Below are 14178 nucleotides of genomic sequence, written 5' to 3'. Positions count from 1 at the left end.
TGTGTGTGTATATATATACATATTTAGAATGTATGATATATAGAGTTCACATGTACTATACATATATACAGTTTAGTGTATGTATACTATACATATATGGTTTAGTATACTATGTATTAATAGCATGTAGTATCATGTCACCTACAAATAGTGAAAGTTTTACTTCTTCCTTACCAATTTGGTTGCCTTTTGTCTCTTTTTGTTGTCTGATTGCTGTGGCTAGGACTTCTAGTACTATGTTGAATAAAAGTGGTTTTGTTCCTGACCTTGGGGAAATTCCGGTTCTCAGTCTTTCCCCATTGAGGATGATGTTAGCTGTGGGTTTTTCCTAGATGGTCTTTATTATGTTGAAGTATGTTCCCTCTAAACCACTTTTTTGAGGGTTTTTATCATGAATGGATGTTACACTTTGTCAGATGTTTTTTCTGCATCTGCTGCAATGATCACATAGTTCTTCTCCTTTCTCTTATTGATGTGATGTATCATATTGATTGATTTTATGAATAGTGATCCAGTCTTGCAACCCAGGAATAAATACTACTTGATTGTGGTGAACGATTTTTTTAATGTATTGTTGGATTCGGTTTGCTCATATTTTGTTGAGGATTTTTGCATCTGTGTTCATCAGAGATAATGGCCTGTAGTTCACTCTCTTTTTTTTTTTTAATTTATTTTTTTTAAGTTTTTATTTTTTTATTTTTTTTTAATTTATGATAGTCATAGAGAGAGAGAGAGGCAGAGACAGAGGCAGAGGGAGAAGCAGGCTTGATGCACCAGGAGCCCGATGTGGGATTCGATCCCAGGTCTCCAGGATCACGCCCTGGGCCAAAGGCAGGCGCCAAACCGCTGCGCCACCCAGGGATCCCTCTCTTTTTTTTTTATGCTGTCTTTATCTGGTTTTGGTATCAGGGTAACACTGGCTTCAGAATGAATTTGGAAGCTTTTCTTCCTTCTGTATTTTTTGGAATAGTTTGTGAGGAATAGATACTAATGTTTCCTTACACGTTTGCTAGAATTTACCCGTAAGTCATGTGGTCCTGGAGTTTTGTTTTGTTGGGAGTTTTTTGATTACTTCTTTAACTTGATTGCTGGTTATCAGTCTGTTCAAATTTTCTATTTTTTCCTCATTCAGTTTTGATAGGTTATATGTCCCTAAGAATGTATCCATTTATTCTAGGTTGTCCAGTTTGTTGGCATATAGTTTTTTATAATATTCTCTTAAAATTGTTTGTATTTCTATGGTGTTGGTTGTTACTTCTCTTCCTTTATTTGTGATTTTGAGCACTCTCTTCGTGCTCTATTTATTTATTGACTAGTGGATTGGTGGGTCTGGCTAGGACCTTATCAGTTTTGTTGGTGTTTTGAAAGAACCACCTCCTGGGTTTATTGATCTATTTTGTTTCGTTTTCAAGATTTACTTATTTATTAGAGAGAGAGAAAGGTGAGGGGGGGTAGGGGCGGGGAGAGGGAGACTCCCTGCTGAGCATGGAGCCGGCCACCGACACCGGACTTGATCTCACAACACTGAGATCATGACCTGAGCCAAAACCAAGAGTTGGATGCTTAACGAACTGAGCCACCCAGGTGCCCCTGCTTTGTTTTTTTTTTCCATTTCTATATCATTTATTTCTGCTCTAATCTATTATTTCCTTCCTTTTGCTGGTTTTGGGTTTTGATTGCTCTTCTTTTTCTAGCTCCTTAACGTGTAGGATTAGGTTGTCTATTTGAGATTTTTCTTCTTTAAGTAGGTCTGTATTACTATAAAATTCCCTGTTAGAATGACTTCTGCTATGTCCCAAAGATTTTGGACTGTTGTGTTTCATTTTCATTTGTTTCCATGTACTTTTTTTTTTTTTTTTACTTTTTTAATTTATTTTTTTAGGAATCTCTTCACCCAGCATGGAACTTAAACTTACAACCCTGATTTTAGTATATGTGCTGCTGAAGTGAGCACAGCTTACAACCCTGAGATCAGGAGTACCATGTTCCTCCCACCAAGCCAGCCATGCACCCTTCCCTGTACTTTCTTCTTTTATTTCCTGGTGACCCATTCATTGCTTAGCTTGTTATTTAACCTCCATGTACTTGTGTTCTTTTCACATTTTTTCTTGTGGTTGATGTCTGGTGTCATAGCTTTGGGGTCGGAAAAAATGCATGGGATGTCTGATCTTTTTGAAGTTGTTGAGACCTGTCTTGGGGCCTAATATATGATCTATCCTGGAGAATGTTTCATGTACACTTGAAAAAGATTGTATATTCTAGTGTATTAGGATGAAATATTCTGAATATGTCTATTCAGTCTATCTGTTCCAGTGTGCCATTCAAAGACCTTGTTTCCTTGTTGATTTTCTTTAGATGATCTGTCCATTGATGTAAGTGGGTTGTTTGTCTCCTATTATTGTATTACTATCAATTAGTTCCTTTATGTTTGTTATTAACTATTTTATGTATTTGGGTGCTCCCATGTTGGGTGCATAAATGTTCACAATTTTTGTATCTTCTTGTTGGATTGTTCCTTTGATTATTATATAGTATCTTTTTCTCTTGTTATAGTGTTTGTCTTAAAGCCTATTTTGTCCAATATAAGTACAGCTACCCCAGCTTCCTTTTAACATTCAATTGTGTGATCAATGTTTCTCTATCCCCTCACTTTCAATCTGCAACTGCCTTTATTTATTTTTTTAAAAGATTTTATTTATTCATTCATTCATGATAGACACACACACACGGAGAGGGAGAGAGAGAGAAGAGAGAGAAAGAGGCAGAGACACAGGTAGAGGGAGAAGCAGGCTCCATGCAGGCAGCCCGACATGGGACTTGATCACGGGTCTCCAGGATCACGCCCTGGGCCAAGGCAGGCATTAAATCGCTGAGCTACCCAGGGATCCCTGCAATTGCCTCTAGGTCTAATTCTTTTTTTTTTTTTTTTTTTAGATTGTATTTATTTATTCATGAAAGACAGAGACAGACAGACACAGACAGAGAGAGAAGCAGGCTCCCTCCCTATAGGGAGCCCAGTGTAGGAGTTGATCCCCAGAAGGGGATCATGCCCTGAGCCAAAGGCAGTCGCTCAGCCACTGAGCCACCTAGGCAGCCCCTGCCTTTGGGCCTAAAATGAGCCTCTGGTGACGCCTGGGTGGCTCAGTTGGTTGAGCATCTGCCTTTGGCTCAGGTTATGCTCACTGGGTCCTAGAATTGAGACCCCATCGGGCTTCCTGCCCAACAGAGTCTGCTTCTCCTTCTCTCTCATTCTGCCCCTCACCACTGCTTGTTCGCTCTCAAATAAATAAATAAAATCTTTCAAAAAATGAAATAAAATGAGGCTCTGGTATAGGTCTTTTTTTTTTTTTAATTTCCATCCTGTAACCCTTTGTCTTTGATTGGAAAATTTAGTCCATTTACATTCAAGATAATTATTGATAAATATGTATTTATTGCCATTTTATTGTCTTATGGTTGTTTCTGAAGATTTTCTCTGATACTTTCTTGTCTTTATCTCTTTCATATTTACTGGCTTTCTTTAGTGATATATGTGGATTTCTTTCTCATTATTTTTTGCATATTTATTAGTGGTTTTTGATTTGTTACCGTTAGGTTACCATTAGATTTGTATATAATCTCTTCTACATATAGTAGCCTATGTTAAGTTGATGGTCATTTAAGTTTAAACCCATTTACTCTTTTCCTCCCTACATTTTAGGTATATGATGTCATAATACTTTACAGTTTTTATTTTGTGGATTTCTTGAGTGGTTTTTTTACAGAAATAGTCATTTTTCTTGCTTTGTGTTTCCTATCTTCATATTGTCGTTTTGGGCTCTCCTTTCCACACACAGAGTTCCCTTTAATATTTATTGCAGTGGGCTGAGTTAGTGATCATGAACTCCTTTAGTTTTTACTTGTCAGGGAAATTTTTTTCTCCTATTCTAAAAGATAGCCTTTCTGGATAGAGTATTCTTGGCTATAGACTTTTCCCATTCAGCTTTTTAAATATATCATGCCACTCCTTTCTGGCTTGGAAAGTTTCTGCTCAGAAGTCAGATGATACCCTTAAGAGGTTTCCTTTGTATATAAGTGTCTTCTTTTCATCTTGATGCTTCAAATATTTTGCCTTTTTAATTACAGTATATACTATGATGTGAATCTGCTTTTACTGATTTTTTTTTAGATTTGCTTTTTTTAAAATTTTTTTTTAAATTTTTATTTATTTATGATAGTCACACACAGAGAGAGAGAGAGGCAGAGACACAGGCAGAAGGAGAAGCAGGCTCCATGCACCGGGAGCCCTACGTGGGATTCGATCCCCGGTCTCCAGGATCGCGCTCTGGGCCAAAGGCAGGCGCTAGCTAAACTGCCACGCCACCCAGGGATCCCCATTTATTTATTTTTTTAAAGATTTTATTTATTTATTCATGAGAGACACACAAAGAGAGGCACAGACATAGGCAGAGGCAGAAGCAGGCTCCATGCAGGGAGCCCAATGTGGGACTCGATGCTGGGACTCCAGGATCATGTCCTGGGCTGAAGGCAGATGTCAACTACTGAGCCATTCAGGTGCCCCTCTCATTTCATTTATTGAGCTCTTTATATTTGCTTATGTTATTCATTAACTCTGTGTTAATGGTCTCCCTGTTGTCTTTTCTTCTTTTCTCAAGTCTAGTGCATATCCTTATGATCATTTATTTAAATTCTCCCAAGAGGCATATTATTTATATCTGTTTCACTTAGATCTTTAGCTGTGGCCTTGCTCTCTTCTTAGATTTGGGAGAAATATCTCTGTCTTCTCATATTTGTCTATCTCTCTGCCTGTTTCTGTGTGTCAGGAAAGTCAACTATGTTTCCTATTTCTGAGAGTAATGGCTTTATGAAGAAGAGGTCCTGTAGTGCCCTGCCATATAGTGTCCCCTGTTCTTTGGGGCTTGACCCTTCTGGGAGCATCTCCTATGTATGCTTCATGTGCTCTCCTTTTGTGTCCTGGCTGCTTTATCCTTCAAGCCAGTCAGTCATCTACAGAGGCTGTCTTTGCCTATTGTGGGCAATGGTGGGTCCCTGGCCTGATTGTGGCATGTTTTAACTAGGTGTACTCTGATCTGCTTGTGAAATGAGATCTGTCACCACTGCCACTAGAACTGAAGCTTTGCAAAACTCCCAAGTTGGGAGATGGGGTGTTGGCAGAGATTTGGGCCAGTGTTTTGGGGCAGGAGACCTGCTACATTGGGACTGAGATGAGTGTGACAAGGACCGGAGGTTCCACTAGAGTGTGGAAGCTGTGTGTAGCTTGGTATAAGTTAGGTATTGAGTGTCAGGGCTCTGCTGGTTCCTACAGATGGCCCTGAGGGCTGGGGAGGGAAATGCCAATTCCTTTGTTTCTGGACCAATCTCTGAATGAACATTGCCTCTTTAGGACATGTTCTGAGATGAACAACTAACCTCCCCACTGTGTGCCCCAGGTGTTCTTTCGATTGCTGTTTCCACGGTATATGACTACTGGCTGTTTGTCCAGCATTTTCTCCAAGAGCAGCCTCATGGCTCTCTGAGCTTTCCCAGAGTCAAACACTTTGAAACTCCAGACTGCTTGCAAGAACTCAGAAAATTCAGGCCCTCTTCGCTTTCTATGCCGATCACTCTGGGGATCCATTTTCCCCGTGTGCTACCCTGTATGTTAGTCTGTTTCCTCACTCTTCTCTGCAACTGCAGCTCCCTCCTCACCCAGGGGCCATAATCCCTTTTCTCCCAAACCACATCTCTACACTTCCTACCTTCTTCAGTGTGACCTCTTCTCTGCCTTTAGCTGTGGAGTTTGTTTTGCCAGTCTTCAGATAGACTTCTGGGGTACGTAAATGATTTAATAGTTATCTACTTGTATTTGTGGGATGAGGTGAGCCTAGGGTCCTCCTATTTCATTGCCATCCTCCAACTGCCTGATACAGATTTTTGGATTGTAAACTAGAAAAGCTTTGATTTTGATTCTCAGTATCCATTGACATTATTGCATTATTTAGTGAATATTGTTTTTTGCATAGCACTGTGCAGTTGCTCTTGGGGACGATGAGGCCAAAACTTTGGACCTTGCTTTTAAAGAACTTAAAATCTATTTGGAGAAACAAGGATACTTTTTAAGAAGATAGTTAGGATCACAGAGGAGTAATTTAAAGAGCTATGCAAATAATATAGTTTAAAATACAGATTCTTTAGGAGCCAAAAGGTGTGGTGGCTGTAGCACAAGTGAGAAAAGAAAAATGGATAAATAGGACTTCCTCAAAATAAAAAAAAAACTTGCTCTGCAAACTGTATCATCAGGAAAGCAAAAAGACACAAAATGGGAAAAAATAATTGCCAGTCATCTATCTAAAAAGGGACTTTTTCCTGGAATATGTAAGAAACTCTTTATAGCTCAGTAATAAAAAAAATAACAATTTGAAAATGTACAAAGGGTCTAAATAGATACTTCTCTAAAGAAGGTATATATCTGTCCAAAAACACATGAAATTTGACACCATTATTCATCACAAACATACAAACCAAAGCCACAGTAAGATACTACTTCACACCCACTGGAATAGCTGTAAATCAAAAAGACATACAATAGTGTCGATAAGGATAGGGAGAAATTGGAACCCTCATATATGGTGGTGGGAATGTAAAATAGTGCATTCTCATTGGAAAACAGTTAAGCAATTCCTTGAAATGTTAAACATAGAGTTAACATATGATCCAGCATTTTTTAAAAATTTTTATTTATTTATGATAGTCACACACAGAAAGAGACAGAGGCAGAGACACAGGCAGAGGGAGAAGCAGGCTCCATGCACCAGGAGCCCGACGCGGGATTCGATCCCGGGTCTCCAGGATCGCACCTTGGGTCAAAGGCAGGCGCCAAACCGCTGCGCCATGCAGGGATCCCTGATCCAGCATTTTTGCTCCTGAGAATCTTACACCCAAGAGAACTTAAAAAAATTTATCTACAAAAAAAGTTGTATAGGGATGTTCATAGCAGCATTATTCATAATAACCAAAAAATGGAAACCATTAACTGCTAAATAAAATGTGGCATAACCTTACATTGAAATATTATTCAGCCATAAAAAGGAATGAAGTTCTGATACATGCTGCAACAGGCAAGAACCTCAAAAACACACTAATTGAAAGAAGCCAATTACACAAGACTGTATGTCATGTGATTCCATTTATTTGAAACGTCCAAAATAGGCAAACTATAGAGACAGAAAATACATTAATGATTGCATTGGGTAGACGGTGGAATGGAATGAACAGTGATTGCTAATTGACACAGTTTCTCTTTTGGAAGTTGAAACATCCTAAGATTCGGTTATGATAATGGTTGCACAATTCTATGAATATACTAACAAGCATTGAAAATCAGTATACTTTAAACAGGTGAATTTAATGATATGTGAATTCTATCTCAATAAAGCTGTTAGAAAAGAGGGGGATGGTCTTGAATAGAAATTGGTCACAAAGCCTTCAAAGGAGGAGGGATCGCTGAACTCTTTCTTAAAAAATGGGGAAAAATCAAACTGACTTGAGTAGAAGGCATTTTATGTATGTTTGTATTTTTTTTCCTTTAAAACTAATATGCTCACAGTGAAAAAAATTATGGAAAAAATATGAGTTGAAAAATAAGAGATAATCTTCCTACTCATTTCTGACCTTCCAGATACAGGCTACCTGCAGTTTTTCTTTTTATGTATATATACAGTATAAATGTATTTACATCTACATTTTTATATGTCTGTATTCACACATACAGTTTATTAAACAGGATCATGTGAGGAAGAGCCTGGGTTAAGTAACCCAGGGTAAAATGAGTGAGAGGGAATTGCAGTCAGATTATGGAGAACCATTGGGTTTAGAATTTAGTTTAATAGACAAAAGAATGATAAAGTATGAATGATAAGTGAAAAATGAAAGTATGAAAGTAAGAATGATATTTTAGAATGAGCTATCTGATTACTGTATATAGATATTGTGTGGTAATTCCCAAGATACTGGAACACATTTTACCTTTTTTAGAAGCAGCCTGGTTAGAAAGGCACACATACAGCAGAGAGAGACAGGTGTAAGACCTCTAAGGAATAAGAAAGAGAATTTCTGTCTGAGTTGGCCAGAGAGGAATGAATTGGGGATATGATTTTGTTGACTATGAATAAGTAGGTAATTAGAGATGGAGAGGCAGTGAAAAACTTTTCTTAAACAGTATCAAGAAAATCCATTTGGTAGAAACAACTTGTAAAGGAATGAATATCAAGATATGGCAAACAGATAACAACTGGCATTTGCTGAGTGGTGCCAGGATTCTAACTAAGGCTATAACAAATAGTGAGGTATTGTTTCTTTTTCTTTTTTTTCAAGTTTTTATTCAAATTCTAGTTAATTAGCATATACTGTAATGTTGCTTTCAGGAGTAGAATTTAGTGATTCATCACTTACATATATATATTGTTTCTTTATTTGTGTTTAGTTTTGATTAGTTCTCCCTGGGTTTAATTTTTATTCTCTGAGTCCTCATAGCCTATCTCAGTGTCTGGCACATAGCAGGTGGTTCAGAAAATATTTATTAAGTGGTTGATTTCAAAGTTTTTGTTTGGTTTGGTTTTAGCTCTAACGTACAAGGTTTCTTTACTTTGTGGAACTAAACCTAAAGTTTGAGTCCGATCACCTTCCCAGGAGTCATCTAGAAGCCCGCTTCATTTCAATACTGCATTCATGCTTCTCGTTTTTTATAGATTCCCTCTTTCTTTAGGAATTCTGTCATACTGCTTTATTCTCACCCCACCACAATCTGTCCTGACCTTGGCCCTTCTTTGCCTTCAGTGGAAACGCCTTGGGAAACTTGTTTTTGAATTCAAAAAATACCCTCTGGCCTGTTTGTGTATTCTTCCACACATAAGTTCATGGTTCTTGGATACCTGATAACCGAACTTGCTCATGGTCTCATTTCACGCTAACACCTAAGCTTTAAATACTGCTACATTTTGTGTTGTCTTTGTATTTGTCCTGGCTTCTTTTACTAGGTGGTGTGCTCTGGGAATAGAACCTGGGTTTTGTGCTGCAGGGACTGAACAGAAACACATACATATATAACACTGTATGTGAACTACACTGGAATGAAAATTGAGAAAAAAAAAACAGATTTCAAAGAAATGATATTCAGGATCTGGTGGACTGGTTGGATTTAAGGAATGAAGTCACTAGAGGTGTCAAAATAGATTCAAGCCCAGATAAGGTTAATGCCAACAAAAGACAGTGATAGAAGCTGACAAGTTTCTGAGTGTAGTACCATAGCTGAGGTGTTAATATCCAGGGCTTTTAAGAATCAGTCTGGTCTCTTTGTTAAACTGCTCAAAAGACATTTTTCAGAACACAGAATTTATTTCACAAGTGATATGAATGGTCCCATTCGTTGAGTGTCTATGATATGCTAGTCACTGATAAGAGTGCTTTAAAATGCACTGTGTAATAAGCCCTGTAGTAATCCTATGAGATTTTATAGGCAAGAAAACTGAGGCACAGATGTTCCTATGGTGTGAAACCAGAATTTGAGTCCAGACTTCACTAAATCCTAAGTCCATATTTTTTAAGTCAGATTTATTGAAAAATAATTCACATATAGTAAAATCCACCTTTTGCAAAGTATGTAATTTGATAGTTTAGGCAAATGCATACGGTAGCATAACCATCACTACAGTTAAGATATAGAGCATTCACATTACCCCAAAAAAGTTCTCTGAAGTTTGTTTGTAGTCCCCTCCCTCTACTCTCAGCTCTTGGTAATCACTGATTTGTTAAGTCGTAGTTTTGCCTTTTCTAGAATGTCATATAAATGGAATCATATATTAGGTAGCATTTTGTTTCTGGTTTTTAGCATAGTCTTTTAAATCTTTTTAACCTACCTGTATTGCATGTATGAGTAGTTAATTAATTTTTACTGTTGAGGATAAATTTTGTGGATGTATTATAATTTTTTCATTCCCTAGTTGATGGATAATAGTCTCTCTCCAGCTTCTAGCTATTAGGAATAAAATTGCTATAAACTTTGGTGTACAGGCTTTTCAAGATATCTTTTCAAATTTCTTGGGTAACTTCCTAGTGGTAGGTTGCTAGGTTGTATGGTAAGTGTATGTTTAACCTTATGAGCTGCCAAACTACTTTTCAAAGTGGTTGTACCATTTTGTAGTCCTGCTAACAACATATAAGAGTGCAAAAAAAAAAAAAAAGAGTGCAGTTGCTCTTCATCCTTCACACTATTTAGTATTTTCAGTCTTTTTTTATTGTAGCCATTAAGGCATGGTAGTATCTGCAAATGTTTTTTTTTTTCATAATAATTTTTATTTTTTTTCTAATGCTTATAGATGTTAAGTGTCTTTTTATGTGTTTGCCATATCTTCTTTGATAAGTATCATTCAGATATTTGCCTTTCTTTTTTTTTTTTTTAAATATTTTATTTATTTATTCATAGACACAGAGAGAGAGAGAGAGGCAGAGACACAGGGAGAGGGAGAAGCAGGCTCCACGCAGGGAGCCCGATGTGGGACTTGATCCCGGGTCTCCAGAATCACACCCCAGGCTGCAGGCGGCGTCAAACCGCTGCGCCACCAGGGCTGCCCTGCCTTTCTTTTTTTTTTTAAGATTTATTTATTTATGATAGACACACAGAGAGAGAGAGGCAGAGACACAGGCAAAGGGAGAAGCAGGCTTCATGCGGGGAGCCCGACGTGGGACTCGATCCCGGGTCTCCAGGATCACGCCCTGAGCCAAAGGCAGGCACTAAACTTCTGAGCCACCCAGGAATCCCCTATTTGCCTATTTCGAATGGGATTTTTGTCTTTTATTTGGCTGTGGGATTTCTTTTTATTGTGGATGTAGGCCCTTATGTATGTGTTTTGCAAATACTGTATTTTATTAACTGCTTTTCCAAGAGCAGCAGTTTTTAATTTTGATGAAATCAAGTTTATCTTTTTTTCCTCATACAGTTTATTTGGTTTCCTAATTGGAAATCTTTGCCTGACCCAAAATCACAAAGATTTTCTTCTCTGTTTTATAGTTTGCATTCTTACATTTAAGTATATGCTCCATTTCAGGTTAATTTTTTATATGGTGCAAGGTAAAGTTGAGATTTACCTTGTTCCAGTACCCAGAGCCTATAGTGTTAGCAGCAATACCACCCTGCCTCCAATCTTACCTCACATTATTAAGAACGTGACTTCATGCACATTTGAGTCCTCCAAGTCTCCTATTTAGCTAGTAGTCTCGTAAGGGTTAGAGTGAATGTATAGCAGCATCTTAAACAATGTCTTCAATATAGTAGGCATTGATGTAATGATAGCTATGAATTATAATTGGTAAAATTATTCCTTTGATTTAGCTAATAACATAGCACCAATTTCATGTGTGGGGATGCATACTGAACAAAGTTCCTGTTTTTATGGTGATTACATGCAACTTGTTAATATACAAATCACAAGATATGGTATTACTATAACTTTATTAAATGACATTAAAGTTAAGGGTGTATTTAGGTACACCAGTGAAAGCTAAAGTTGATATAAAGTTGATATAAAGTTTTATGGTGATTACATGCAACTTGTTAATATACAAATCACAAGATATGGTATTACTATAACTTTATTAAATGACATTAAAGTTAAGGGTGTATTTAGGTACACCAGTGAAAGCTAAAGTTGATATAAAGCACTCTACTAATGTGGCAGTTTTTAAAATTAGGGTTTTTTTTCTCCCCAGAATTTTATTTTATTTTATTTTTTTATTTTTTATTTTATTTTTTATTTTACTATTTATTTTATTATTTTATTTATTATTTATTTTATATGAATGAGACTAAGAACAAGAGTATGGAGGAGAGGGAGAGAGAATCTGAAGCAGACTGAGCACAGAGCCTGATGCGGGGCTCGATCCCACAACTGGGAGATCATGACCTGAGCTAAAACTGAGTCAGACATTTAACTGACATAGCCACCCAGGCACCCCTTCTCAGAAGAGGAATTGGTCAGCCTTGGAATTGTAGAGGCAAACATTAGAAGAGTATCCTCAGTGTCAGTCCAAGGAAAGAACACTCTGAGCCTGGTTTTGAGTATTCCTAGGAGATCAGGCAACCAACTGTCCCTGGAAGCAGGCCAGTGAGATCATCTGTCACACTTCATTTGCTTAGAATTCTCTGCGCTTGAGCAGACTTTGAATCAAAATATAGTTTTCTGTCTAAATTTTGCCTTCAGCCTCAGAATGCACTTGTGACTCATGATGAGTTTCTCGCCCACTCAGTAGTTTTTTTTTTTTTTAAATAAATGAGCCTGTTAAAGATTAAGTTTTTATAATGTGGTACTTTACATAATGTGACTCTACCCAGTGAATGAATGACTTTTGTGGGAGGTGTTGAGGGTAAGACATGGGCTTTGGAGCTTAGAAGTGGTGTTTTAATTACTAATTTTTTTTAGTAGCTCTGAGAAGTTGTGCAAATTATTTAATGTCTCTGATCCTCAGTTTCTCAGTGCCTCCTATAACTTATAGCATTATTAGCATTAAATGAGAGAGATCACTTTTACTAAGTATCTAGCATCTTTATTCTTTTCATTCATTTGCACTATAAACTGTAGTGAAATTTATGTAGAGTATTGGTTTATTTTCAGAATCGTCTAAAAGAAATTGAACAAAATCTCTCTAAAATAATGAGACTTGACAATGAAATTAAAGCCTTGGATAGCCGAAAGAAGCAAATGGAGAAAGATAATAGTGAACTGGAACAGAAAATGGAAAAGGTTTGTGGTGGTAGAATTTTATTCTCCTTCAGAATTTTGAGATTATTTTAATGAGCCTTATTTGAATCCATTTGCCACTCATATTTCGGAAAAAATACAAATCTTGATGTTTGTGTGACTTCCATGTATGTGTTAAAAGAAAGGATTTTGAATAAGCTTTGTTTCATATTTTGTACCTTAGAGTGATAACTTCTATTTATTCAATAAAGCTCTTTATTTTGGTTCTATACACAGGTTTTTCAAGGGACTGATGAGCAACTAAATGACCTATATCATAATCACCAGAGAACAGTAAGGGAGAAAGAAAGGAGACTGGTAGACTGTCAGCGTGAACTGGAAAAGTTAAATAAAGAATCAAGGCTTCTCAATCAGGAAAAATCAGAACTCCTTGTTGAGCAGGGTAGGACAAAATGTTAACTTGGTCTTTTTTCCAACTATATTATGCATTTTCTGCATGAATGATGAATCTCCAGGAAATTATGCTGAGTGAAAAAAGCCAATATCAAAAGATGGCGTTTACAGTATGTTTTCATTTATATAACTTTTTTGAAATGTCAAAATTTTAGAAGCAGAGGACAGATAAGTGATTGCCATGGTTACTGAGTAGGAGGAGGGGCAGGAGGTTTAGTATGGTTATGGTTATAAAAGGGACAAGAGCAAAAAAACATGGGTACCAGAGTGGCTCAGTCAGTTAAGCGTCTGCCTTTGGTTCAGGACATGATTCCAGGGTCCTGGAATTGAGCCCCACATTGGACTCCCTGCTCAGTGGACAGCCTGCTTCTCCCTCTCCCTCCCCCTGTTTGTGCTTGCTCTCTCTCTCTGTCTGTCTCTCAAATAAATAAATTTTTCATTAAAAAAAAAAAAAGTAACAAGTATGGTTACAGTTATAAAACCTTATGGTTACAAAAGTTTATTGTGGTATTTGAACTGTTTATTATATTCACTGTCATATAGAACTTAATATGCTCAAGCAGATAAAAGTAACACTGGGGAAATCTAATAAAACTGATGAATTGTATAAGTGTCAATATCTGGACTGTGAAATTATACTATAATATTGCAAAATATTACTAAAGGAAATACTGTTTTTCTGCTCACAACAATTCTGACACCAGATGTATGGGTTTTTCCATACCAAGTAATTTAATTCTCCAATTCTCAGCAGACAGAATTCAGCTCTTGAGACTAATTGTCTGGAGTCATGAACCAGTACCTTGATGTGTTCTCACCACCCTGAAAGCTCTCTGAACACTTGTTCACGGTTTTTATGGAAAAGTTCCATTATATAGGCATGGTTGGATAAATCATTGGTGATTGAATTAATCTTCAGCTGCTCTGTAGAGTTGAGAAGGTGGATACTGAAAATTCCTACTCTATAATCACA

At 37.1% G+C, this 14178-nt stretch overlaps 1 protein-coding gene across 3 annotated transcripts in view; it reads left to right on the top strand.

Moving 5' to 3' along the window:
- RAD50 (RAD50 double strand break repair protein) overlaps positions 1–14178 on the top strand; it is a 228764-nt gene that overhangs the window by 162319 nt on the left and 52267 nt on the right. For all 3 annotated transcript variants that reach the window (XM_055302058.1, XM_055302059.1, XM_055302057.1), the window contains 2 exons: positions 12666–12794; positions 13029–13194. In XM_055302058.1, coding sequence (XP_055158033.1) covers positions 12666–12794; positions 13029–13194 — 295 coding nt within the window. The remainder of the gene's footprint in view (positions 1–12665; positions 12795–13028; positions 13195–14178) is intronic.

The sequence above is a fragment of the Nyctereutes procyonoides genome, unplaced genomic scaffold (genome assembly GCF_905146905.1).
Source record: "Nyctereutes procyonoides isolate TBG_1078 unplaced genomic scaffold, NYPRO_anot_genome, whole genome shotgun sequence".
NCBI classification, from domain to species: domain Eukaryota; kingdom Metazoa; phylum Chordata; class Mammalia; order Carnivora; family Canidae; genus Nyctereutes; species Nyctereutes procyonoides.
This window is presented reverse-complemented; position numbering and strand designations above follow the sequence as displayed.